The sequence below is a fragment of the Caloenas nicobarica genome, chromosome 8 (genome assembly GCF_036013445.1).
Source record: "Caloenas nicobarica isolate bCalNic1 chromosome 8, bCalNic1.hap1, whole genome shotgun sequence".
In the NCBI taxonomy this organism is placed as follows: Eukaryota; Metazoa; Chordata; class Aves; order Columbiformes; family Columbidae; genus Caloenas; species Caloenas nicobarica.
The window spans coordinates 29250449-29275038 of record NC_088252.1 but is presented as its reverse complement, the minus strand read 5'-3'; the positions used below and the strand labels follow the sequence as shown (position 1 = coordinate 29275038).

Sequence of the window (24590 nt, the reverse complement as noted above, 5' to 3'; positions counted from 1 at the left end):
CCGTCGGCAGGCATTCAGCCCCCGTCGCTGCCGGCGGGATTGATCCGGCCCCCGTCGGCAGTCGTTCGGCCCCCGTCGCTGCCGGCGGGATTGATCCGGCCCCCGTCGGCAGTCGTTCGGCCCCCGTCGCTGCGGGCAGGGCACCCCCCCGCTGCGCTCCGTCCGCAGATCCCTCTAGCGACACGGGGGCGCCGGCGGGGCGCGGGGTTGTCCTGCCAGGGGTGTCCCGTGCCCCCCCCGCCCCGTGCCCGGGGCTCCGCGTCACCTGCGCGGGCAGTGACAGCGGTGACCGGCGGGGCTGAACCCGGTGTTTGAATGGAGGCATCCCAGGCCAGCCTGGACGGGGCTCTGAGCAGCCTGGTCTGGCTGAAGATGTCCCTGCTCATGGCAGGGGTGGGACGGGATGAGCTGGGAAGGGCCCTTCAACGCAGAGCATCCCGTGATTCTGTGGTTTCAGGGTATGACAGCAGCCTTGCGTCCCTGTGGGATGTGTGGGGTTTTGCAAGGTTTATTTGTCTTCTGCAGAGTTTTCCGGAGCAGAAGTGAAAATCTGCAGCTGTTGTCCCTGTCACGGGGGCAGAGCTCTCTGGGGTGCCGGAGCCGTGGGGTTTTTTCAGACAAGTTTGACAGACGGCCAGATCGTGTCATTCTTGCTTCTTATTTCTAAACTGTCCAGAAGCATGATGTTACCTTGCAGAAATGAGCAAGGGCTTAGTTCTCATCGAGGGAAATGAACAGCTTAAATTTAGCCCTGCACTGCAAGAAGGTTGTAAAAAGGCGTGAGGACGTGGGGGCAGAAGGGGGAACGCCCGTGGGTGGGTGATCCTGCGGCTGGTGCAGCGTGGTTTCTCTTCTTTTTTATGTCTTTAGCAATCAGATTGGCATTTCCTGCACCCGGATCTGTGAGCAGGACGGGGAGCAGCGGGTGTGGGTAAGCAGGGGTGGGAGATGGAGGTCTGGGGGTGATGGTGTGGCTGAAGGGACAGGGGACCCCACTCCTGACCCCCGTTCCCCAACCTGTGCTGGTGGCCACGGTCGCGGGTGTGGTCACGGCAGGTGAAGGGTGGCACGGACCGGGCGACCCTGGGGCCCCTCTCTGTGCTGCCATCTCGCCGTGGAAAACAGCACTAGAAGGCCAGTTTTTGCACCCTTTTATCTCCATAGGAACCCCTTCAGCTATTATGTGGCACATGTAACCTTGCAAAGTACCGCGTTGTGCTGGGTGACCAAGCTTTATTAGCATTTCCTGCACAGTTTCATGCATTCATTATTAATTCATTATTTGCATAAGCGCGTGCTGGTATTTCCCAGTTAAAATGAGCGCTGCCTTGCCGTGTCTCGTTGCAAGGCCCCTACCTTAGCGTGGACTCTTCAGCCCCTTGTCCCCGGCTCCGAGGCGCGGGCAGCCCCGGGTGCTCTGGTGGGCAGCGTGGCCTCCCCGGTCCGGCAGGACGTTCTGGGAGGACACAGGGTGCCCCCCTGCACCCGCCAGCACCCTCTGGCTCTGCCACGGCTGGCACTGGGGCTGCCGTCTCGCCAATGCCCCCTGGTTTTGGGTGCTCCCAGCGCAGCCCCAGCTCCTGTGCGGTGCCTGGGCAGCGGTGACACGCCTGTCACGGTGTCGCCAGGGCTGCGGGCACCCAGGGACCGCAGTGCTCCGGCTGACCCACAGCTCTGCAGCGCGGATGCCGCGTGCTCAGGGGAGCTCTGCACTGAGCAGAAGTTGAAGAAGGGGGACAATGACAAGTGCAGACCCCATGTTAACTCGCTAACCCGCAGGCTCCTCGCCCCAGCTGGGTTGAATCTCAGGCTGCTTGCGACCACTTCTTTTTCTGTTGTTGTTGTTGTTTAATTCAAATAATTTAAACCACAGTTACAGATCACTTGCAGAAAGGTTTATTGTTCTCAGTACAGTTGTCGTTAGCAACACACATTTTGGTATGACTAACAGGTCTTTTTTGGGTGGTGTCTATAAAAAAGGAAGTGGAAAGTGGTTAATGTGAGCAAAGAGCAATATGCCTGACTGTGCCGAGCTCAGAGTAAGTAAAATCACTGAATTAACAGCAAGAAACACCTATATAAATCATTCTAACTTGAGGCTAACTTGATTTTCCTCTGTATGTTTCCTCCATGCAGTAATTAATAAGGTGAACCTTGCCATCAAACTAGTTGAACATTGTCAAACCACTTTTAACTGTTTAATTCTATCTAATTCATTGAACTCTGTCAAATTATTATTTTACCTCGATAAAACACGTTGTTGCTTCTCTCTTTTGAGTGAGGCGTATGCCACTCCTCTGCAGCAGTTGCACACACTGGATTAAATAAATGAGGTGCACGTAGTATTGTCAGCTCATAATATTGATTTCACTTCCACTGCACTCTTAAGAGACACCTTGATTTCTTTAACATCTCTCCTGGCATGGGAGGAAAGCAAATTGCTGCCCTCTTTTCTGCCAGCTGTCCTGCCAGCTGGAAACGTGTGCAGCGAGGCAGCGTCGATAGCGGCTGCTCCTCACCGGCGCGGGCTTTCCAGGTGGGAACAACGCCCCTCTGAGCAGCACGGCTGCTCAACGCGCCAGAGGCTGCTTTGCTGATGAAAGTGGTTTTTCTCCTCCAGACCCCAGTGTTCAGTGGAGTCGGGAGTGAGTGGGAGATGCAGGGACTGCTCAGAACAAGGCGTCAGTCTCCTTGGACCCCTCAGATGAAGGGGTCTGTCCCGTTGGATCCTCAGAAGAAGGGGCCAGTCCCGTTCCAGCTGACGGTCGCGCCTGCCCACTTGCTCCTGATGGCCATCTCCAGGGACGGACGCCTCTTCCCCGGGTCTTCACGTGGGTCCTCTTCCCAGGGGTGTGAATGAGTGTCTGAAGAGGAAACACAGTTAAAAAAAGGTCTAAAAACCCCAGCCCTCGTAAAAACATTTTGAGGTGAGAAGCAGAAGGGGCTGGATGGCTGTGTGTGTGCTGCCGGGCGGGGGTGCCCCCGCCTTGGGAACGCGGGTGCTATGAACAGAGCTCTGGCTCCTCGCAGGGCGTGCTTGCGTGCTGCTCTTCTGAACAGATGCGCACATCCTTACCTGCAGTCACACTGTGAATCATGACTGTGAGTCTCAATTCACCCTTCTTTCCTGCAGATGTAGACTTTAGTGTGGTGGTTTCAAGTTTTTTACTTTAAATGCCACAGTGCAAGGAGAGTGAGGAAAAGGGGCTGGGTGCTCGGGAAGTGAAGGCAAACGGTGCACAGTGGCACAGAAAACCAAGAAACTCACATCCTGAGCATGCAGCCTGGTTCACAACCCATTGGAAGCTGCGAGGAGCAGTTCACTCCTCCTGCTGTGAGCTGGAGGTGGAACACGAGGGCCGCGGTGGCACCTGCTGATACGCAGGGACATATAAATTTAAGTCTAAGGTGGATGCTGAAAACGGAGTGTTAGCCCATCCCGCACGCCAGCATCACTGCATTAGAAATAGGTTTATTCAGAATTTTGAATTAATCATGAAGCGATTCTGCTTCCTGTGGTACTTTGTGCCTACAGGAACGCTGTCTCCTGGGGCTTGTCCCGTGGGAGAGGTGTGTGGGGGGGCTTCCCTCCTGCCAGCTGTTCTGCAACACTGAGCAGGGCGTTCCTATGGGACTGAGGGGGCTTCACAGCACCAGAACGTGAAACACGGTGTTAAACAATATGTCAGTGGTGAGTACTTAACACAGGAGCGATAGTTGCATCTTGTATCCTGAAAACCTGTCGCTTCTCCAAGAAAAACTCTTTGCCCTCATGTGAGAATAGGGGAAATAGTGAGGTCCTGCATGGCGCTATGCCGGGATGAGACAGTGAGCTCTGTCCCCGGGAGGTGGGTGGCTGCTGCGTGCCCCATGGCTGGGGCGGGCTCTGGAGCCCCGCTCGGCCCTTGATATTGAACATCACGGCCTCGGCTGCACCCACTGCCCAGCGTCTGCCATGCCAGGGAACGGCTGGGGGTGCGCAGGGCCATGGCAGGTGGTGCTGCTATAGAAAATACCCTATTGAAAATACCCTATAGAAAATACCCTATAGCTATTCCCAGCAATGGGCCGCCTGCTTGAGAGCATCGCCCCTCCTGAAATGGCCACGGTCCTGTCAAAGCCATATTTATGTTTGTGTGTTTTCACGGTGTTGTTTGGAGTAGGCTCCTCTGCGAAAGGTCACTATTACATACAGTGTGTGTATGTATACGTTAAATGCGGACCACCGAGCTGTGTAACTCAGCACACCCAGCTGCACCCGTATGCCGGCCATACGTGGTCCGTGTGTGACAGCCAACTCGTGTCCCCCGCGCGGGTCCGTACCGACGGCCAGCCGCGCCGTGCCGCTCTGCGCCCGCCGCCCGCTGCACAGGAGCAGGGGGAAGCGTCTCTCCACGCGCCAGTCGCGGAGCAGCCGCACGTCGGTGCTGAACAGGACGCCGTGCCTGCCGGCCGTGCCGCACAGCCAGACGGGCAGCCGTGGCGTCCGCAGCCCGCGGCACACCTGGCGGGGGGACAGAGCCCACGGTCACAGCCGTCCCTGTCCCCAGAGCCTGCTGTCCGCTGCGGGGACGTCGGGTACGGCCGCGGGGCTGTGCCGGCTCACCTGCGGCTCCGCTGGTGCCTGGCCCCCGCGCAGGTATCCCACCGGGCTGCGCCGCCACGCCTCGCTGCCGCCATCGCCGCCGTCGCCACCGCCGTGCCGCGGCTCATGGCCAACGTCCAGCTCGCATGGGATCGCTCGGCCCCTGAGGACGAGGCTGAGCAGGGCCTGTGGGGACATGGCCGTGGGGACACAGCCGTGGGGACACGGCCGTGGGGACACGGCCGTGGGGACACAGCCGTGGGGACATGGCCGCCACAGCCGTGGGGACACAGCCATGGGGACACGGCCGTGGGCATGCCATGAGGCACAGAGCCAAGGCCCCATGCAAAACGGCAGCTCTGGGCAGTGCCCAGCTCTGTTGTGCCCATGGTCAGCAGAGGAAAGCCAGACTACTCGTGGCTTTGTAAGTATTAATATTATTATTATTAGTAGTAGTAGTAGTAGTATTGTCATCATCTCTGTCATCCATTTTTTAAATAGACAGTCATTATTAAGATTTGCTAAATATTTTTCCATGGCCTTGTGCTTTTTTCCATCAGATTAACAAGTCAGAATTTTTTCCTAATCAAGTGTGGGAATAACAAAAAAAGAAAACACGAGGAATGAAGCTAATCTTACCTCTGTACAGGTGATGTTTCCAGAACTGGATTTTAACAGAGGAGTTGCTGTGCAGCCTAAATCTTCCTGGACCCTGGACAACCAGGCACAAGGAGTTACAATAGCGGTCACTGTAATTCAATGTCTGATCAACAGGAAACAGGGAGAAATTCCACCGACTCCTGGATTTCTCTGGGCTGCCCTGACACAGCAGTGCTGGCCCCACACAGCACTGGGTGCTCAGCTGGCGCTCTTGCACTTCAGGTCTGTTCCGTTAAGATGCAAATTCAGGGTCAGATCCAACCCCGGGACGCGCTGGGGTTCCCGTGGGTGCAATTCCTGCAAACGGCCTCGACAGCGCCCGGTGCAGCCCAGACGCAGCTATTGGGAGCAACAGGGCAGTTTTTTGCTAAATAGCCACTGTAGTGTCACATTGGTATGAATCATGTTTCATACTAGTATAAATCTGCCTCTGTACCTTTCTAAAGCATCTTTTCCCAAATCTAATTACATGGGGTTTAGAAAGACCAGCGATCCCTCCCAGCACGGTCACCCTGGCAGAATTCTTGTGTGTTTAAATAAACTGTGACTGTGACAGTGACTGTTCTGTCACTGGGGAACTCCTGGTTCCATGCAGCGCACTATTATATTTTTGGTGTATGACACCCGTACCCATCAAACGCAGCCTGCGGGTCGGCACCCGCCTCTTGGACAGCTGCTTTCCCACCTTGGACTGAAAACGGACATTTGAGTAAAACAGGGAAAAGACCAGAAGATGTAACTAAACTAAAGAAAAAAATTAGATGTACCTTTCCAGTGTCCTAGAGAAAAGTAAACTGTATAAATATAGGATCACTCCATGACTTCCTTCACCTTTGAACTGGAAAAAGAAATAAGTAATCACTGGGAAGGAACTATGGCTCATATATGATGTTTAATTAAAACAATTCCTCTGCTTAAATATAACCTCTGGTGTGTACGTGGAGCCAAATGAACAAGGTGTTATTCCGGGAAGATTTTATAATGAATTCTGTTGAACAGAATCAGGTAAAAAAAAAAAGAAAGAAGAAACTTCCAGTTATTGACTAAACTGTTTTTATACACTTTTTTCCCCAGATTTCTGCTGAAGATGCAAGGACCAGTATTTTATATTTGAGTAATGTACAAGATGCTGCCCCTTTTACCCAGCATTTGTGGACTGTGAGCGCTGACATTGGCGGTAAAGTCCCGGGAATTTTAGTGGGAGCAGGAAAGGCTGGAAATGATCCACGAACTGACTGTAGTGAACAGCCTGAATGTCTGCTGAACGTGATACTATCGATCTCCATCAACTTCGCTTTTGAATGGGAAATAAGATGTAAGCAAGCAACAACATAAATCAGAATAAAGCAAATATCCCCTACTTACACAGTTTATATGGTCAAAGATGAACTCCTGAGCTGCTGCTTTCTCACCAAACTCAAAGAGCTGGATCTGTTGGGCATGAGTGTAGGGAAAGATGTTGTAAAGGAGCCATTAATTATATCAAAAAGCCGAGCTTTTTAATCCAGAGCTTCCTTTAGACAAATGAAAGACTAATGCAAGAGTCTATTACCCCCTCCTAAGCTGAGGAGTTCAGCTCTGTACAGGAGCTGGAGGAGCAGCTTCACGTTAGCTGGTTTGTCCTTGTTGCGGGGAGGGAAGCTCAGCTGAACTGACGGGCTCCGGCAGCTCTGGGCTGGGAGAAGCCGCTGCCAGGGGCACGAGTGTCTCAGGCTGCACCGGGACGTGGGGTGACGCACCCACGGTTCCTGGTACCCTCCAAACTAGCGAACAGCTTTTACCTTTCTTGTCTTTAAAAATTTCAGGCCAAACGTATCTTTAGAGAAAGTCCTGTTTGCAGAAGGCGTTTGCACGCTCACCCTTTCCGCGAAGTTGTCGGCTCTGCAGTCCCTGCTCGGCGCGGCGTGGGCGGCGGCGGTGACGAGGCAGGTGACGGCTGTCCTTCCTCCTCCCGCTGCCCACAGCGTCCCTGCCAGGGCCACGGCCAGTGCCATCCCCTGCTCCCGGCGGCTTATCCTGCACAGCCTGGCCAGGGGAGGGGGGTCTGTGGCGCAGCGCCCCTAGGGCTGCTGAGACCCCCCCTGCAGCTAAGCCCCATTCCAGCAAGGGCTGGTTGGAGCCCAGGGTGCTGCCCCGCCAGGGTACCCGGTGACGGGGACTGGGCAGCCCTGGCAAGTGGGAGCACAAGAGCCAAGGGGTTTGTGCGGGAGGCAGCTGTGCATCCAGCTGTGTCCATCTGCCTGGAGATTTCCACTTTTCACTCAGTGCCATCACTGCTGCTGGTGTGACGTGCTCCCCATGCACTGGGAGCGACCCCTCTGCCGTGGGGCTCCCACCCCGGCGGGGGCTGCCCCGGGTGTCCCCAGCACCGAGGGCTGAGCCCGGTGCACAGCCGTGCCGCACCGGTGCTGCCCGAGCGCTGCCCCGGCTGTGACCGCGGTGCCGGGGGGTGGGACGAAGAACGGAGTGCCACTGTTACAAAACCAAGTGTTTTGGTGGGAAAAAGCCTTGCCTGGTAGTCAGACACGGCTTTTCTCCTGGGCGAAAATCCCCATCTGTAGCTGCAAACCTGAACCGGGGTCTGGTTTGGCCAAACCCAGAGGCTGATGCTAGTCTGACTTAGTACAAATAATGCAAGGGAAGAGGGGGGAGGCTCAGCTTCTTACCTTTCCAGGTGAGTATACTCTGTGTTTCTTACGAAGAGCAGGTATTTAATGATGTGTGCTTGTACAGCCATCAAAACGGCTCTTGTTCCCCCCTAGAAATGGGTACAGGTGTGAGGCGCAGGCACCGGGTGCAGGCGTGCAGAGTGTGGAGTGCAGGGATGCAGGTGTGGGGTGCAGGCAGGGGGTGCTGGTGTGCAGAGCGCAGGGAGCGGGGGTGCAGGGATGCAGGTGTGGGGTGCAGGCAGGGGGTGCTGGTGTGCAGAGTGCAGGGATGCAGGTGTGGGGTGCAGGCAGGGGGTGCTGGTGTGCAGAGCACAGGGAGCGGGGGTGCAGGGATGCAGGTGTGGGGTGCAGGCAGGGGGTGCTGGTGTGCAGAGCACAGGGAGCAGGGATGCAGGTGTGGGGTGCAGGCAGGGGGTGCAGTGTGTGGGGTACAGGTGTGGGTTGCAGGCGTGCAGAGCACTCGCTCCTGTGAGTGGCTGAGTTGCTGGGGAGATGGTGCCGGTCACTGCACCAAGACATTTACCTCTTCTGCCTCCAAAGCGTAGGCCAGGTCGGAGTATGGCTCGCGGAACCTGAAGCACGCTTGTGTCCATTCGCAGCTGAAGCGGTGGGACACGTTTCCAAACAGCAGCTGCCGCAGCCCCTTGGAGATGGAGAGAGACGGGCTGGGGTCAGCTCGCTCCACATCCCGGTGCCGTGGATCTGTAATGTCAGCGGGGCCTCGGGATGTAGGTTCGGTGCGTGTGATCATAGCGAGAGTGGCATAAAATCCTACACTGAGAATCAGGCCCCATCACTTCAAAGCCAAGGTGATGTTTGCGGTTCAGGCAGTGACTTTACTCAGCATTCAGCCACTCCTGTGAAGTCCAGTCGCAGCGTGTAAATAATTTACACTCGAATACACAACAGCTTTGGGAGAACACCTGGGCAAGGCACTCGCTGTCATCAGCGGCAGCTCTGGGGACAGAATTAAACACTCATGTTTGCCCGTGCAACCCCCACAAAGCGCTTGTGCAGCTGGGGCCACACAGGGCTAGGGGACAGGCTGGGGGCAGCACGGCCACCGCTGAGCCTGTTCGTGTCACCTGCCCGGACACACAGAGCTGCTTTTGGGTTGGCAGCTGAATTAACAGAGAAAGTTCAAACAACCAGGTAGCTCCCACCTAAACCAGATCCGCTTGCGATCTCTAGCTGTATCGCCGGGTTTCATCAACCGTAACTTTTACCACCGGCGCAGAGCTCCGAGGGCAGGTGGGTGCTGCTCACCAGGACGGGACGTTTCTCAGATGTGTGCTTGGTACCGCAGCCCAGCCCAGGGTTCCCCCTCGGGTATTAAGCCCTTGAGGTTCTCACTAAGGTTGTGCCCAGGTGGCTGGGGACTGGTCTGGTGTGGGAGGGCATGGGCGGTGACGCTGGCACTGGGGACCCTTCTGCCATCACCCCCAGAACCCCCGAGCTGCTGGTGACGGCTCCTGACCTGGGCAGGGCCAGCGCCCGTCACCAGTGCCCCCCAAACTAGGTGCTGGGGTCAGAGCAGAAACATCTCACTGATCTGAAATTCTGCCTCTGTTCTGAGGCTGTTCTCTGGGAAAGCATCAAAGAACAGGGAAACATTACGCTTTGTCATTTGAGCTATTCTCTAATGAGAATTATAGCATCTCGGTTTTAAGGTTATGTTGCAACTGTGTTCTTTAAAAGTCTCATCAATAGCTCATGACAATTATACACCTCCGGTCCAGCTGACAGGCTGCAGCCCAGCAACGTGCTGTAGCGCCCGGTAAGGTTCCCCAGTTTCTTTCTTTTAACGAGATTGGATTACCGCTCATGTGTAATTCATGGGCGCCGCTCACCGTGTCCATGGCCGAGGAGATGGGGCGGCCGCCCGTGGCCACAGGGAGCAGGAGCGGCCGGGGGACGGCAGGGGGGACGTGCCGGGGCTCCGCAGCTCCAGGGGCTCCAGGGGCTGCAGGGGCTCCAGGGGCTCCAGGGGCTGCAGGGTCTCCAGGGGCTGCAGGGTCTCCAGGGGCTGCAGGGGCTGCAGGGGCTGCAGGGGCTCCAGGGACTCCAGGGGCTCCAGGGGCTGCAGGGGCTGCAGGGGCTGCAGGGGCTCCAGGGACTCCAGGGGCTCCAGGGGCTCCAGGGGCTGCAGGGGCTGCAGGGACTGCAGGGGCTGCAGGGGCTGCAGGGGCTCCAGGGACTCCAGGGGCTCCAGGGGCTCCAGGGGCTGAAGGGGCTCCAGGGACTCCAGGGGCTCCAGGGGCTCCAGGGGCTCCAGGGGCTGCAGGGGCTGCAGGGGCTCCAGGGGCTGCAGGGGCTGCAGGGGCTCCAGGGGCTCCAGGGGCTCCAGGGGCTCCAGGGGCTGCAGGGGCTGCAGGGGCTCCCCGGCCAGCGCTGCCCTGGGCAGGGAGAGGAGCAGACGGTCAGTGGCCAACGCTGATGACTTGCAGGTTTTCCGAATACTTATACTTCAGAAGTCTTATTTTGTTATGTTGTGGGGTCTGTTTGTTTGTTTTTCCCTGTGTTCTAAAATTGAGCATGAAAACCGTTACTTTTAGACAGAAAGGTTAATTTATGATGGATTACTCCACCACTTTCACTTAGATCAGGAAGACATTCCTTTAAAATATCTGAAGAAAATGTGTGTTTCTTAACAGAGGAGCATAAGAAATAAATCTCCATAAAACTGTTTGCTGTGCTGCATATACAGAGGTGTGCTTTCCTCAACATGCTAACCTGGTGGAACAGTTGCAAAAAACACTGGACAAATATAAAATGTTACCTTTCAGAGAAACAGTTACCTGATGAGTTGTATTACTGATTTCCAAACTGAAAGGGGAAAATAAAATACAAATTAAAAAAACCCAGAAACGACAAAGGCATCGCTAATATGTGAAGAAACAGGACACCAGCCAGAAAAGAACCCCAAAGGAAAGGAAAAGCTGTAGTTATTTGCATTACTGACTACAGGAAGACCATTTTCCATGGTCACATAAGTATTGTAATAAAGCATAACTTTAAAAAATTATATTAAAAACCACCTGGAACTCAAAGCATGATAATGAAGCAGAATAAAAATCTTACCCATGGAAACTAAAAATTTCTCTCCATTTGTTTAGGTCTGAAATTTTGCTGGTGATCTCCTCGAGCTCTGTCCGCGGCACGGCCAGCTCAGCCTCCCGGGCCCCCATCGGCAGCCGCTGCTCTCGGGCGATGCTGAGGGATGCGGGGCTGGTGCTGCCGAGCAGTGGCTCTCGAGGTACCCGCGTCCCCTCTGCCTGTCCCCGCCAGGGAGCGGTGACTCTTGAGGTACCTGTGTCCCCTCTGCTCGTCACCCCCCAGGGACTGGTGGCTCTCAAGGTGCCCGCGTCCCATCTGCCCGATGGCAGCTCCCACCGTCACACCGTGATTAATCTTTCATTAGCGCTGGTCACAGCCCATGTGTCTCTGCGTGCTGGGGAGCAGCGTGCCTGTGTCAGGCACGGGCAGAGCCCCGCAGGGCTGGCCGAGGCTCGGTGCCGCAGCGGGGACATCTCCGGCCAGGGGCAGCTCCTCTGCGCGGGGTGACAGCAGGCGGGATGGAGCGGGCTGCATGCGCCGAGTGCGATGTGGTAGCCCAAGGGAAAGAAAATGCAGACTGGGCAGATGTCTGTAAAGTCAAGTTCGCTGGGGAGATGAGCTGGAAAAGGCAGAACCCGCACAGTGGTGTTCCTGTGACAGCTGCCACTGGCGTCGTCGGGGACACGGGTCGGGCACCACGCAGCCGATCTGGGGAACTCACCGGCCTTGTGCTGCTGGGGCCACAGATACCTGACAGGTTTCCTTCTTCTCTGTCAGTCTGGGGGTATCTGCCTGAGTTTTGGTGGAAAACACGTGAGGCTGGGCTGCTGTGCCGGAGCCGAGCCCGGCTCCGCTCACGCACCGGGGCTGCTCTGGGTCTGGCTGGGGCAGCTGAACGCTCCGGCTCTGACGGGTTCGCATGCTCCGCAGGTGCTTTGGAACAGCTTGGCTCAAATTGTGGCTTATGAAAACAGACACCACGGGGTCAGCCTGTGCGGAGGGCATCAAATGCCTGTTTTTGTCTTCCCACCACAGGAGCCATGGCTTTATTGTCAAAAAAGCTGCTCTCTTTAGTGGTGCTACACGGGCTCCAGTCTTTCAGCTTCCTAAAAACTGACATAAAATCCCTCACCCCCTCTGCAGGTCCTTATAGAAAGGGTAGAGCACGCACTAGGTTCCCAACCAGCTGGGTGTCAGGGGACGCTTTGCCGTCGCACCCCGCTCCGAGGGGCAGGTTTCTGCGGGGCCAGCACGAGCCCCAGGACTGCCCTTGGCTCACTGCACACACGTACGGACACACGTGCACATGGGCTGCTTATTGGGATACGAAAGAAGCTGATTTTTTTCAAGAAACTTCAAAATGTACTTATATATTTCTCCTCACTATGCAAATGTTGTTGTTTTTTAAATAATGAAATGCACTAGAAATGAAACAGGGCAAGACTTGTTCAGCTGATGCTCATGGGTTACCCGTGGTGACAGGTCCGCGCTGTGCTCACCCAGCAGCCGAGCTGAGCAGCTCATGCTGGCTCTGTTACTTTCAGACAGTCAGACACACAAATATTGTCTCAATTTTGTTTTGCTAGTAAGAAGTTGTTAGGTATGCCTTAGGAACTGGATATAAATGAAAATAAGGGCTGGCCTCATGCTGGTGAGTGTGGTGGGATGCGAGGGGTGTCCGATCCTGTACGCTGCTGACTGCCAGAGCTGGCACAGAGCTGTGGAGCAGAGTCATGAAACACCAGGAATAAGGAGGATGGAATATTGCTCTTCATTATTCACTGTGTAGTAAACAATACCACTAGATGTAATACAAATTATGCATTAAGAAGAATACACATATTAAGAAGAAAATAATGAAAGAAGTCATGAGTCATGGCAACTTGCAGGAGCCCCTACACATGGTTAAGATCCAGGAGCTGCAGTGCAGCATGGGGAGACGGAGATGCTTTGGGAAAGAGTTTGTGGACTAAAGATACAGTTGACAAGCCTTTTACAAAAACGCCAGCAATGTTTTGCCGTTCATAGTAAAAGTATAAAAAGATGGCATAGAAATCAGTGAGGTCGCCTCTCAGGTGCGTCCCCGGCAGCTGGGTCTGGCTTTGGGCACAGGTGGCTGATGGCCCCGGGTGGGGTCACTCCTCACCTGCGGCCCCACAGATAAAAGGGTGGCCAGGCAGAGGCTGCCCCCCCTGCACCTCCTCTCCTGTGTGCTCTGAGTGTCATCTCCACGTCCTGCAAGCAGCGGCTCATCTGCAGGGCACTCAGGTAACCCACGGAGATGGTGTTTGGTGGAAAATGCTGGTTTGGTCTCTGTAAATCAGGGGCTGGCTCAGCTGTGCCTGGGTGAGCCCTCTGGTGGCTTTACCTGACTTGCAGAAGCTCAAGGGTGCAAGGGCTGATGTGTTTGTCTGCTCTGGCCCCCTGCGTGCCTTGGGCTAGAGAACCTCCTCGCCAGTCCCTGCGGAGCTGCAGCGTGCCTGCTGCATTACTTATGCCACTGTCACCCTTTGCTGAAGGTTTGGACTTTGTTATTTGGATTGTTGGGTGAGTGAGAGTCTGCAGGTTTTCTGGGCAGAGTTCTGTGTGCCTCTGGCTGTGAGGGAAGCCTTAGAGAAGATGTGGTGCCGTGCGAAGGATGTGGTGCCGTGCGAAGGATGTGGTGCCGTGCGAAGGATGCGGTGCCGTGCAAAGGTGCCATCTCTCGCTCGTGTCTCTCTGCTGGGGGAATGCTGGGTGCTGGGCTGGGCTGCAGAGGGTTTAGCCAGCAGCCCCCAGCCCGGCTCCTCCCTTGGGCATGCAGGAGCGTGTCCCATCTCCCCTGCATCCCGCTTTGCTGTGCGCAGCTTCCCACCCACGAGCACCAAGCCCAGCCGTGGTGATCGCACAGGGAAACAAGGGGACTCCAGGGTCACAGAGTTACAGTTTGGCTCATTAAAACTAAAAACCCAAGAGAGCAGTATGGACAGAAACAATGGCATTGCCAGGCGTGTGGTGCCGGGTTTGGGTGTCAGTGGTGTGTCTGGGTTTTGTCCCGCAAGCACTCGCTCTGGCCCCGTGCCCCTTCTGTGCCTTTGGGACGGAGCCCGGCGTGTGTCCAGAACGAAGCCTGTGCCTTTTCTGTTCTCCGCTGATATCTGTACATTTGCTGGGTACCCGTGTTCTCTGCTGCCCTGATGCAGTAACAATTTCATCCTCGCCTTTGCAAGGGCTGCAGGGCAGAGCTGCTGGTGACGGTGTGCGCTTCCATTGCAACCCATTCATTTTACTTTCCAGATCCAGTTCAATGCCATCAATGTTACCAGTTTTCTTCATACAAGCTACTTGACAAATAACCTACTGGAAATAAAAGGCAAATGTCTTCATAAGGCCTTGCCCCAAGGAAGAGAGGGTATTTTGGCCTTACCAAACAGCATGTTGTCTTTTATTTACTGCATATGCCATATTGACATTTATTTGAAACCTTCATTTTTTAAAAAAACATTTTTAGAGCTAATAGTTTATAAATTACTACATCTGGCAGTTCTTGTATGTAGTAGCGATGAACCTCTCTGCTTGAAATGTTGTGAAATTATGTAATTCTAATACATCAGGTCAACTGCTCCAGTGGTTGTCCCCGAATCTTTTGATTTCGAAAAGGGAAATTCAAACCCAGCAAACCGTATGAGCAAGGCGTTCAGGAAGTGCACCAGGGAGCAAACCAGGACAATCCAGAAAGAATTTGCAAACTGTTCACTGTGAGTCTTGAATGTAAAACTCCCCTCTTTGAAGTTAGCGATTTTCTCTGAAAGGTGATGGATCTTCACCTCTGAAGAGAAGAGAATCATGATGAGGCAGCCGCAGCAGCCTGGGAGGGACGGAGGGAGAGATGTCATTGTCCCGGCAGTCCCTGCCACGGGGCCAATGCGCCACAACCAAACCCCATGTTATGGTGGTGTTATGGCCACTGTAACTTAGTTTTAGCAGGGATTATTTTTAGAATCCAAGCCAACAGTTATTGGAATTGTAAGCTTTTTAAATTGAATTTGGCTTGGGACCCATAATATTTAGTACGGCTGCTTTAGTGCCCTGATCCAGCAAAGTACCTGTGTTCTTTTCCAGCTTTAAGCTGCTTGTTGTCCCATTAAACATAACTGAACTGTCTGCATGTTTAAAGAGAAATATGCACTCAAGCCCTTTATTAATTTATTATAGTAATTCATAATACCTTCTAAAGTAATAGTAAACCTTTGCGTCAGCCAAGCCAGTGACAGAGAATGGGTTTGCCTTCTCTGTAAGTGGCAGAGAGGCAGGGATGGCCTGTTGTCCCTGTTGGTCGTGGTTTTTCAGAGACCTCTTCTACAGCAAGTTGTGTCAGTCTGTCCCTCTCTGCTTCTCAGTTTCTCCCTTGAGAAAGCCTCGCTGGCGTATGTGGGGATCTCACTTACGTGGCTGGAAACCTCTCATCTCGGTGAATGCCAGCAGTTGCATCACTGACTTTTAGTTATTTATTTCTGCTCTCTAGTGCCATTCCAGTTCTAACCATGTGCTGTGGCCCCAGCTCCGCGTCCCGGCACTTGTTTCTGGCAGAAGGGCTGGAGGTGCCGTTGCTGCCCACACCTGTACCCACCCCACTGCCTGCACTCACAGACGTTTCTGGAATTTTATCTCTTAACTGCAATTTGGAAAAAATACGTTTTGATACAGTAAAATCATCTGCCTTCCTGCCTGACTCTAAGCTAGCAAAATAAAGTCAACACAGCCACAGCCCTTAGCGCAGTTTCCTACACCGGCACCTTGGCCACGGCAAGCAGCAGACACATCACTTGCTGTCCCGGCCGTCACGGTGCAGCGGTACCGTCACCACACAGAACCGGGACGGGTACTCACAGGAGATGAAGCTCCAGAGGTACAAGCCGATGGGGCCGTGCAGAGTCTCGTAAGGGCTGCCAAAAGCGTTGAACATGAAGAAGCCTGCTCCCACCAGAGCAAAGACAATCAGGACTGTACAGAACAGAATGACGCTGACATGGATACTTGCAGGGATAATTTTGAGCAAATCTGGAAAAACTAGAAACAAAACAAATGAAACATTATTATACACATTAGGCAAAGTTGTTTTAGAAGTCAGGCTATTTGTGATTAGTGCTGTGGGCAGAACAAACTCTGCACCCGTGGGCACTATGCAGGGCAGTGCTGGGTTTTGGGGTTATTTGCTCCTCAGAGACTGGATCACGCAGATGTGAGGTGGAAGGTAACGTGCCCGCCATCCGCCGAGGTGCTATTTGTCCTTTCACCATGCGCTATATAAAATTAAGCTGGAAACTTTCACAGCGGCTGCCTTTGCTGCCACATGAGCTGCCCCAGTCGGGGCTGCGGCCGTGGGACACGCAGCCCGATGCGCGTGGAGCTGGCGCTGCTGCCAGACACGGCTCTGCCCGGCGGCCGGGGCTCTGCCCGGCGGCCGGGGCTCCGCCGAGCTCTGCCGTGGAACACCGGTCTGGCTACGTGTGCAAAAATTTAGGAATACTTTAAGTATCTTTATGCAGCTTTTTAGCTACTATTTCAAACTGTGATCCTGCTTAGCCAGGGCATGAGGGGATAGCCACTCAGACTTGGTAGGAGAGAACAATTTTTAATCATTCATGTTTGTTTGGCAACAACGGGTATTTTAGAAGGAGCCATCAAACACACTCAACTGCTCCTGATCCACAGGGGCACAATTAAAGTGGGGGTAATAATGCCTTGGTGCTGCCTTCCTGCAGCTGTAATGTGTGGAGAATAAAAAAGCCTCACATAAATTACTCTACCTTGTAAAAGGGAAATTAATGAAGCAAATGTTTGCTTCTTGATGCTGTGTTAAAGAATCTCCCCCCTGGCGCTGCTGGTGGCTGGCTGGGAGCAGAGACGGGCACGCGGTGCCCACAGGACGGTGGCCCAGGGACCCCCAGAGGGGACAAGGGGACACGCGGAGCCCTGGGCCGGGAACACAACTGCTCCAGGGCTCGGTGTGTGCAGGTGCTGCATGCGGCAAAACTGCTGGTTTGCTAAATTCACCCGTTTCCCTAAAGGAAGAGTTCAGCTGTGGGGAAGGTGACTTCTGCTGCTGGCTGCCGTTGTCCGGTTGTGCCACTGATGCTGACATTCCTAATGTCATCATAGTAAAAGACAAAGCATGTTTTAGAAACTAGGCCTTGTGTTTATTTGACTTCATATGACATATTTCATAGAGAACTATAAAGCTGTGTAGCTAATAATACAGTGTTACACTGCTTATTTTAAGAAAAACATGTTACTGCACTGTATTGAGTCTTTCTCTTGGCACCTGCATTGATAGTGGTTTATGTCGTTAAAATTTTATATGTGACATATTAGGAAAAATTAATTCCAGCAGCTATGTCTTGAAAGGAAAACATTCCTTCACTGTAATGAATGAAATTGTGTTATGTATGCATGCCAGCGACCTTTAGAAAATGAGCTGCTGACCCAGAAGCTGGTGGGAAGCAGCAAGAGCAAATGAAGCAGAAGGCTTTCCCAGCCGGACCGGCCCTGCTGGCAGAGCAAATTCATTTACAATTAAAAGAGAGATGGTGGTCAGAGGGGAGCGCTTAATGGGAACAAAGACAGAACTAAATCATTTAGCCTGTTTTCAGTGCCTTTTCCAGACATGCTGAAGTGCACCTCGGTGCATTAACCTATGGATGTGTATGTTGTCGTCCCAGGAAGCTCCAAGAGCCCGGACGGGGTGGGACGGGGCTGCGCAGCCCTGGGCAATGGGAACCGGCTGCTGTTGTTACTTGGGCTCTGAAGTGAACACTTCTAGTAGAAGCAGATTTTGCGAAGCCACCCAGCCGTTTTTGAGTAGGAAAGCTTGGTTGCAGGCGACTCCTGAGAGTGCGGATAGAAAGTATATGGCCACAGTGAGAGCAAACTCCTCTAACTCTGGAGTACTCTGGGTTGGAAACGCTCTGCAGTACTTGCACCCATCCAGGGCCTATTTGTATGTAGCATTGCAAGATATTTTAAAAATGTGATGATTGATATTGTTAAATTGTCACAAACAAGCCGTGCATTTGTATTATCTCTCAGAACTGCAATATTCATTCACATTGCCCACAAAATTAAAATTCTTTCCAAACTACTGCTACAGGCACACTACCAGTATAATTTAAAGTATTTCAGCCTTAACCAGGTGCAATGTACAGGTGGGGGCCCGAATGCAAGGCACATGGATGAAATGGCTTAGAAGTATCTAAGTAAGGAATATGTGAACTGGAGAAATGGGAGCTGCCGGTTGCTGTGTCAGCTATGGTTCATGAAGCTTTGCCTCCAGCAGATAAATAATTCCTTGGTATCTAGTGGATCCCTCTGGAAATCCCCCCAGCCTGTAACCGGCAGGTGGGATATCTTCACACTGTGATGGCAAACAAAGCAGTGGAGGGGAGAACTTCAGCTGTGTAGATAGACTAGTGATGGAATTCAATTAGAGACGGCAAATCTTAATGGTATATTACATTAATTTGGCCTACTACTTTGGAAAAATATCATATAGCAAATAATTTCTGATACCTAATCTGGTAACCTTACATTGCCTTCAAGGACTCACGCAAGCACTTTACCAGTCCTGTTTTAGCAGAGTGCTTCTGAACTGGGTTTTGTAATAGCTTCAGGTGGCATCTTGTATATACAATAAATGGCTGTTTGTTATTATCTGTTTAACATGCTGCTATATACAAACTGTGTGTTCACTTGATCTTCTTATCCCTGAAGATATAAATAGGTTATGAATATTACATGTAAAGCAAAACCACTGCTAACAGCCTTTGACAAAATTCTCTATGTCAGATAGAAAACCTGCAGATCAGCCGACTGAAGCAGCAGCATTAACTCAGCAGATTGCTCACTTTTTGGCTGCTTTGTTTCTCAACAGCAGCTGAAAGTATCTGTGCCCCAGCTCTTTCAGGAGATTTCTGCTAGTTCAGTTCATCCTTTCGTGATGACAGAGGATGTACTGTTGACACATGCACACAGAGGAAGATCATGGAGATTAGTTGAAAAACAAAAATATCCTTTTTTTTAAAGCAATGGTATAGATATTTTGAAATGTAGATATCTGTAACCGAAATACAGATTGTTGAAAATGTTCATGTGGCTTTCCTTGGATTAGAAAATAAGTTATTTGAACCTGAAGATCGGAACACCATAAGGGCAGCATTTGCTTTAGAACGTTTCATGCTCGCTGGGCTCTGTGTCCGAGCGAGGGGCCCTGGGCAGCTGTCTCCTGGCTCCCCGGCCGTCAGCTGGGTGCTGTTAAATAATTCAAACGCTGCTGTTACTCACATGAAAACTGGAAAGGTCTCCCCCCGAGCCCGCACTGCCTCACGCGCTCGCCAGTGAACAGCCCGTACTGGATCTTGCCGATGAACTTGTCCATCTCCTGGCCGGTGGCGTTGACCAGCAGAGCTCCCGTCTGGCAGAGGATGGTCCCCGTCACCCAGAGCTGTGTCCCCACGGCTGCCGCTGTCCCCAGTGCGCAGGCGAAGCTCAGCACCCCCGCTATGCAGAAGATGATTTTCTTCTGCTGGGCTGGCATGGTGGTGAGCAGAGCGTCCCAGGGCAGCGCTCAGTGCGGCAGCGGCACCGGCTCCATCGCGGCAGAGCCCCCGCTCAGGGAACCCCCTTGGGGGCCCACTGGCCACCTCCGCCGGGAACAACCTCCTGAGAAATGCTCCTACAGGCTTTTGTTCCCCAGCTCCTCCTGTGCTGCTCTGGCGTGCACACAGTGTGTTCGAACGAGCTGGAAATAGAGCAGTTTGCAGTGCTCCAGTGCATCCTCCGTCACTTGATAGCAAGGTTTAGGATGACAGAAGGAACCTCTGTAACGTGATGAGCGCTCTGCTCTGCTGCCCCTGTCTGACTGAGTGAGATGGGGTTCAGAGACAGGTCTGGCTGCACAGCTGATTATCTGCTCCCCAAAAAGGATGTTTTCAGAGGGTTTTGGTTTTTTCCGGGTTTTCCTCTAAAGCTGGCAATTCTGAGCTGCTCTGCTTGTGTGTTGTAGTGTGGGGTTTGCGGTGTGTTTTTTGTGTTGTTGTTCCTAATGCAACGGCCCGGGTAACACACAATGCCCCTGCTGAGGCAGGAGCCCCCTCTGCACTACTTGGTTGCATTTGAGCACTTGCTTTTTCCCTGGCAAGGGCAGCGTGTCTGTTATATATCGCATTGTGTTGGCTGCAGTGTGTAGAATACTCAGACAAACAGTTCAGTTCAGGTTTCAGGTGTACACAAATATATTTTCTCTTCTTTACAAAAGACGCTGTCTTCAGTGAACATGGAGTTCGGGGTTTTTTCCTGACCAGATCAACTTTGAAAGTGGTTTGTTAACTGGGTGCAAACCCATTGCAGAAATACTCTTCAGGTGGCTTAAAAGTATCATATCAGTCAAGCTTAAAGACTGAGTCTGGTTTAACTATGTAGGTTTTAAGGCAAACTTGGAATTATAATGAAGCAAGGCTGGGTACAGACAAAAGATTTTTCTAAGCTAATGTTTAAACGAAGCTGTGGTTTGTGCTGTGATCATATGTAACCAAAAGATGGCACACTGCTGGATCACTGGGTCCGTTACCGCTGAGCTCGCACTGCGCACCATGCCGAGTATGTGCAGGTTTGGGAAATGCTTATGTTTGAAGATGGTTTTGAATACTTTACTTGAGCAGAAGGCATTTATTGTTCCCTGAAGAGGGACCGTAACATTTCAGTATGATTATCTCCAGCACAATAGTAATGAAAGGAACAGACTTGAACATATGCATGTAAAAGTGACCATGTCTTAGGAAGAATTTGATGCGGGAAAAAAAATTTCACTTTTCTGTTTCGGTGGCTACTTTTTTCAAGAGTCAGCTTTCTGATAGTCTTTCATTTGGGGCACTATTTTATGCCATGGAAAGTTCTGTAGCTTTCTGAAGGAGCTGAGGTGTTCCGGGATCCCTGGGCAGGGGGCAGTGGGACGGGAGCCGCTGGCACCGGCTCTGCCAGGGCTCAGCCGTGCCTGCGGTGGGACGGGAGCCGCTGGCACCGGCTCTGCCAGGGTCAGCCGTGCCTGCGGTGGGACGGGAGCTGCTGGCACCGGCTCTGCCAGGGTCAGCCGTGCCTGCGGTGGGACGGGAGCCGCTGGCACCGGCTCTGCCAGGGTCAGCCGTGCCTGCAGCTGGGGATGGGGATCCTGCTGTGCACAGACACATGGGGAGTGGGAGTGCAGAATTGTCCTGGAGATTGCCCTGGAGTCACTTCTTCTTGGAACACTGATTGTCAATGGATGCTGGCTGCACCTGTTTGCAACCGGTTCAGCTGGTGTGTGTTTGGCTGGCAGCGCTGTCCCCTCTAACCCAGCTGGGGATTCTGCAGCGACACTGATGAAGCACCAGACAGGGTCTGTTTGTGTTTGCACAGTAACACAATATTGGTTTCTGGGAAGTTAAAATAATATTTCCTGGTATCTGGGGTACTGTGTTTATCAAACAAGCATAGAAGAAAAAAAAGGCTCACGCTCTCTGATGTTAAAGACTGGCAGTTTTAGAAAAGGAGGTCTCCTTCAGTGAACTTCTGAAAGGTTTTTGTAACATCTTCCCTCTTCTAAAGCATGCGAAGAAAACAATGGGTTATTTACTGAATGGATAATCAACTGAAAAAGTGAAGCTGAGGTATCTGATGATCAAAGAAAATATTTTATTGCAAATGCTGTATGCTCCAGCACAAGGAATGCTGCTTTGAATGTACGACAAGAGCAAAGATACACCAAATCACAAGATAAAGAAGGGAAACAGAAACATCTGTTTCTTCCCTCAGAAGCATTAGATTCCCCACTTTCTGATAATATCACACTAGAAGCAAGACTTAGGTGAGTCACTGGTCAAGGCCAAGCTTAAAAACCAAACAGAAGTAGCCAAGCAATATTGTAAAATTGCTCCTGTGACTAGGTTGATACTTAATTCCTGGCCTGAGTGTTGGGATGTGCTATTCTGGAACAACACATCCCACTGCATGGTGAGCTGTTTCTGGAGCTGGCGAATACTGCTGGTCTCTGAGCGTGCTCTGGATCACAAACAGTCCGATAAACCTGCCAAGGAAGACGGCTTAGAGCTAGACTTGACAGTTTGAACATCTCAGGCTTGTTGATCCTTGCCTTTGAACACCACAGCTGGATGTGTGAAATCAGTAACCAAAAGTGACAAAAATGTAAATAGAAGATGTAATAACAAATATGAGACTAGGTGTTACTATCCTACTTTATTACTATTGCCTTGTTCAGTGTCAGCTTTTAAGTTATCCATGGTTTGATTAGAGGATTGCTTAGAGACAAAAGAAATATGATTTGCCTAGATTTCCTTTTCTTGTCCAACTAAATTAGAACATAAGCTAATTTGTAGTTTGCTGCTGTTGATTTTATTTAGACTTGTACAAAACTGAGAGCGTAGTCTTGTATTTCGAAGTACCCGCTGTGTGTGCGCTGTTGCAGGGATGTAGCACAAGGAGAGGATTTGGCACAAATAATGGGTAGGAAGGGGTGGAAAAGTTTTCCTGCTTGGTCGCTGTAGTGCTAATACGGGAGCGCACCGGCCGCTCCAATACCTAAGGAGATGGCACCTGTACCGAGAGGGGCAGGTGTGCAGGGCAGGACACTGACCGCCGGCTGTGGTGGAGGCTGCAGCCCCGTGCCAGGCAGGCAAGGGCAGGACGTCCACCCGCATGCTGGAAAAGTCATGTATTACTTTTGTTTTGAAGGTTCATTTATCAGAAACCGCACCTCTGTTGACATCACGTAACCTGTGCCGCTCGGCTGATCCCCTGGGATCAGTGGATCCCCCGGGGTGGTGCAGACTGGCGCCGGGAGCATCCTTCGGGATCACGGAGTAGTTTCTGTGCTCCCCGGGGCGGCTGAGATGGACTGAGGGGTCGCCCACGGCTGCAGCCCGGAGGGGCCAAGGAGCAGCACCGTGCCTGCCCATGGGCCTTCGGAGCCGAGGGGAGCGGGGCGGCATCTCCCGCAGGCGGCGGAGCAATGCGGAACGGGCGCCCTCGGCTCGGCCAGACGGCGGCAGCGGGGCGAGCGGCTGGGCGGGAAGGGGGAGCTTCGCTGCACCCTCCTCAGCTGCCAGCGTGTGCCCGGACCTCAAGCTGCTCCCGCGCAGACGAGAGGCCGCTGGTGCCTCGGGAGCGGCGGGGGGACCCGGCTCGGCCTCTGCCCGCCAGCGGGGCGCACCCGCCTCGTCCGCAGCGGCCGCGATGCTCCCCAGGGAGTGATTTATCCGCTGAAATGAATGACACAACACACGCGAGGAGACGATGGGTGCGCGGGCGGTCCTGTGTCCCTGCGGCGGGAGGGCCCTGCGGGCGCACGGCCGCTCCGCTCCCCGGGGCCGCCCGGCTGCTGCCCCGGGCCCTCCTCACCGGCCTCGGGGCCGCCCGGCTGCTGCCGCGGCCCCTCCTCACCGGCCCCGGGGCCGCCCGGCTGCTGCCCCGGCTCCCCCAGCTCCTCCTCGGCGGCCCCGGCAGCTGCCGCCGGTCCCGCTGCGGTGCGGTCCGGGGGGAGCGCGGGGGCCGTGCCCGCGGCGGGGGCGGCTCGGGCGGCACCTGCGGCGGGCAGAGCGGGCGGGCCGGGCCGCGCCGCCCCCGCGGCAGCAGCGCCCCCGGCACAGCGGGGCTGAGGCGGGCGCCGGGTGCTGCTCCCTGCCGCTCGGAGCCCGCTCCAGCGCCCGCCGCGCCGGCGAACGTGAGCGAGCATGGCCGCCTTCGGGCTCCTCAGCTATGAGCACAGACCGCTCAAGCGGCCGCGCCTCGGGCCGCCCGACGTCTACCCGCAGGACCCGCGCCAGAAGGAGGTGAGAGCGGCAGCGGCACCGGGGCCCGGCCGCCGCCCTGGCCTCCGGCCCGGCGCCTCCCCCGAAACTTCTGAGCGGCGCCGGGCGGTCCCGGAGCCGCCCGCTGACTTGCATTTTCTGCGGGGAGGCGGGGGCGGCGGGTCCGCTCGGCACCCGGGCTGGCCCAGCGGGTCCCCCTGGCCGTGGGGGGCACCGGCTGCCCAGAGGGTGAGAGGCAGCACCAGCTGGGGCGAGCGTGGGCCTGCCGAGCTGCCCACCCGTGTTCTGACATGACCGCAGGGACCCGTGCATGGAGGAACGGAAGGTTTTGGGGGTCGGGAGAGGTATCTGCAATCACAGGGGCGAGTGAGCGGGGCTGTAGCTCGTACTCCTGTGCCAGGCTGCGAGCATCCTGCTCCCAGGTTCCGCAGCCGAACCCACGGGACTCGCTGTGGGTCAATGCTGGGCTCAGGCAGGTGCTGTGACGCGGCTGGCACGTCCAGCAAAGCCACAGGGCCAGTCGTAGGCTCTCCTGGCCAAGCCTCCTGCTGTCGCTTCTGGGCCACGGGTGCTCCAGAGGTGGGTGGCAGAAGCCTCTGGCTGGGTTTTGTGGCTGCGATCCAGCAAGGTTAACAGGTGTCTCCAGCCATGCGTGCGGGGTTGTGCCTTGTACACAAAGCCATGTGCACCAGATATCCCTGCCTCTGGGGCGCTTTGTCTGATATGTCCTCTCCTATTCTGCTGTTCCTGGCCATCTTCTGTCCTGGCGAATTTGTCACTCGC

The 24590-nt window shown here is 53.9% G+C and overlaps 3 protein-coding genes across 3 annotated transcripts in view; 1 reads left to right on the top strand and 2 right to left on the bottom strand.

The window, feature by feature from the left end:
• Positions 1–1914: 1914 nt before the first annotated feature.
• Positions 1915–12578, bottom strand: MINDY4B (MINDY family member 4B). Its single transcript, XM_065640565.1, has 12 exons — positions 10996–12578; positions 9765–10310; positions 8807–8871; positions 8438–8616; positions 7912–8003; positions 7105–7270; positions 6611–6676; positions 6013–6083; positions 5225–5297; positions 4607–4771; positions 4324–4504; positions 1915–2864 (listed from the first exon to the last, which is right to left on the bottom strand). The coding sequence occupies exons 1-12, from the start codon at positions 11100–11102 to the stop codon at positions 2731–2733; spliced, it is 1845 nt and encodes a 614-aa protein (XP_065496637.1). The 5' UTR covers positions 11103–12578; the 3' UTR covers positions 1915–2730.
• A 147-nt stretch (positions 12579–12725) lies between these two features.
• CLRN1 (clarin 1) lies at positions 12726–19630 on the bottom strand. The gene is made up of 3 exons (XM_065640156.1): positions 19291–19630; positions 15841–16020; positions 12726–14818 (listed from the first exon to the last, which is right to left on the bottom strand). The coding sequence occupies exons 1-3, from the start codon at positions 19541–19543 to the stop codon at positions 14553–14555; spliced, it is 699 nt and encodes a 232-aa protein (XP_065496228.1). The 5' UTR covers positions 19544–19630; the 3' UTR covers positions 12726–14552.
• Positions 19631–23729: 4099 nt separating this feature from the next.
• MED12L (mediator complex subunit 12L) overlaps positions 23730–24590 on the top strand; it is a 96754-nt gene continuing 95893 nt past the window's right edge. The window contains exon 1 of the mRNA XM_065640564.1: positions 23730–23828. Within this exon, the coding sequence (XP_065496636.1) occupies positions 23730–23828 (99 nt within the window). The remainder of the gene's footprint in view (positions 23829–24590) is intronic.

Excerpts from the sequence above, each read along its gene's own strand:
- MINDY4B (XM_065640565.1), bottom strand. The coding sequence starts at position 11,102 with ATGGGGGCCCGGGAGGCTGAGCTGGCCGTGCCGCGGACAGAGCTCGAG. Across the intron at positions 8,872-9,764 it reads TCTCCTCGGCCATGGACACG|AGCTGCCGCTGATGACAGCG; the intron begins GTGAGCGGCGCC and ends TTCTGTCCCCAG. Across the intron at positions 2,865-4,323 it reads CACGGCGCGGCTGGCCGTCG|ACACTCATTCACACCCCTGG; the intron begins GTACGGACCCGC and ends TTTCCTCTTCAG.
- CLRN1 (XM_065640156.1), bottom strand. The coding sequence starts at position 19,543 with ATGCCAGCCCAGCAGAAGAAAATCATCTTCTGCATAGCGGGGGTGCTG. Across the intron at positions 16,021-19,290 it reads GAGACCTTTCCAGTTTTCAT|TTTTTCCAGATTTGCTCAAA; the intron begins GTGAGTAACAGC and ends TTTTGTTTCTAG. Across the intron at positions 14,819-15,840 it reads CCTCTGGAGCTTCATCTCCT|GCTGCTGCGGCTGCCTCATC; the intron begins GTGAGTACCCGT and ends CGTCCCTCCCAG.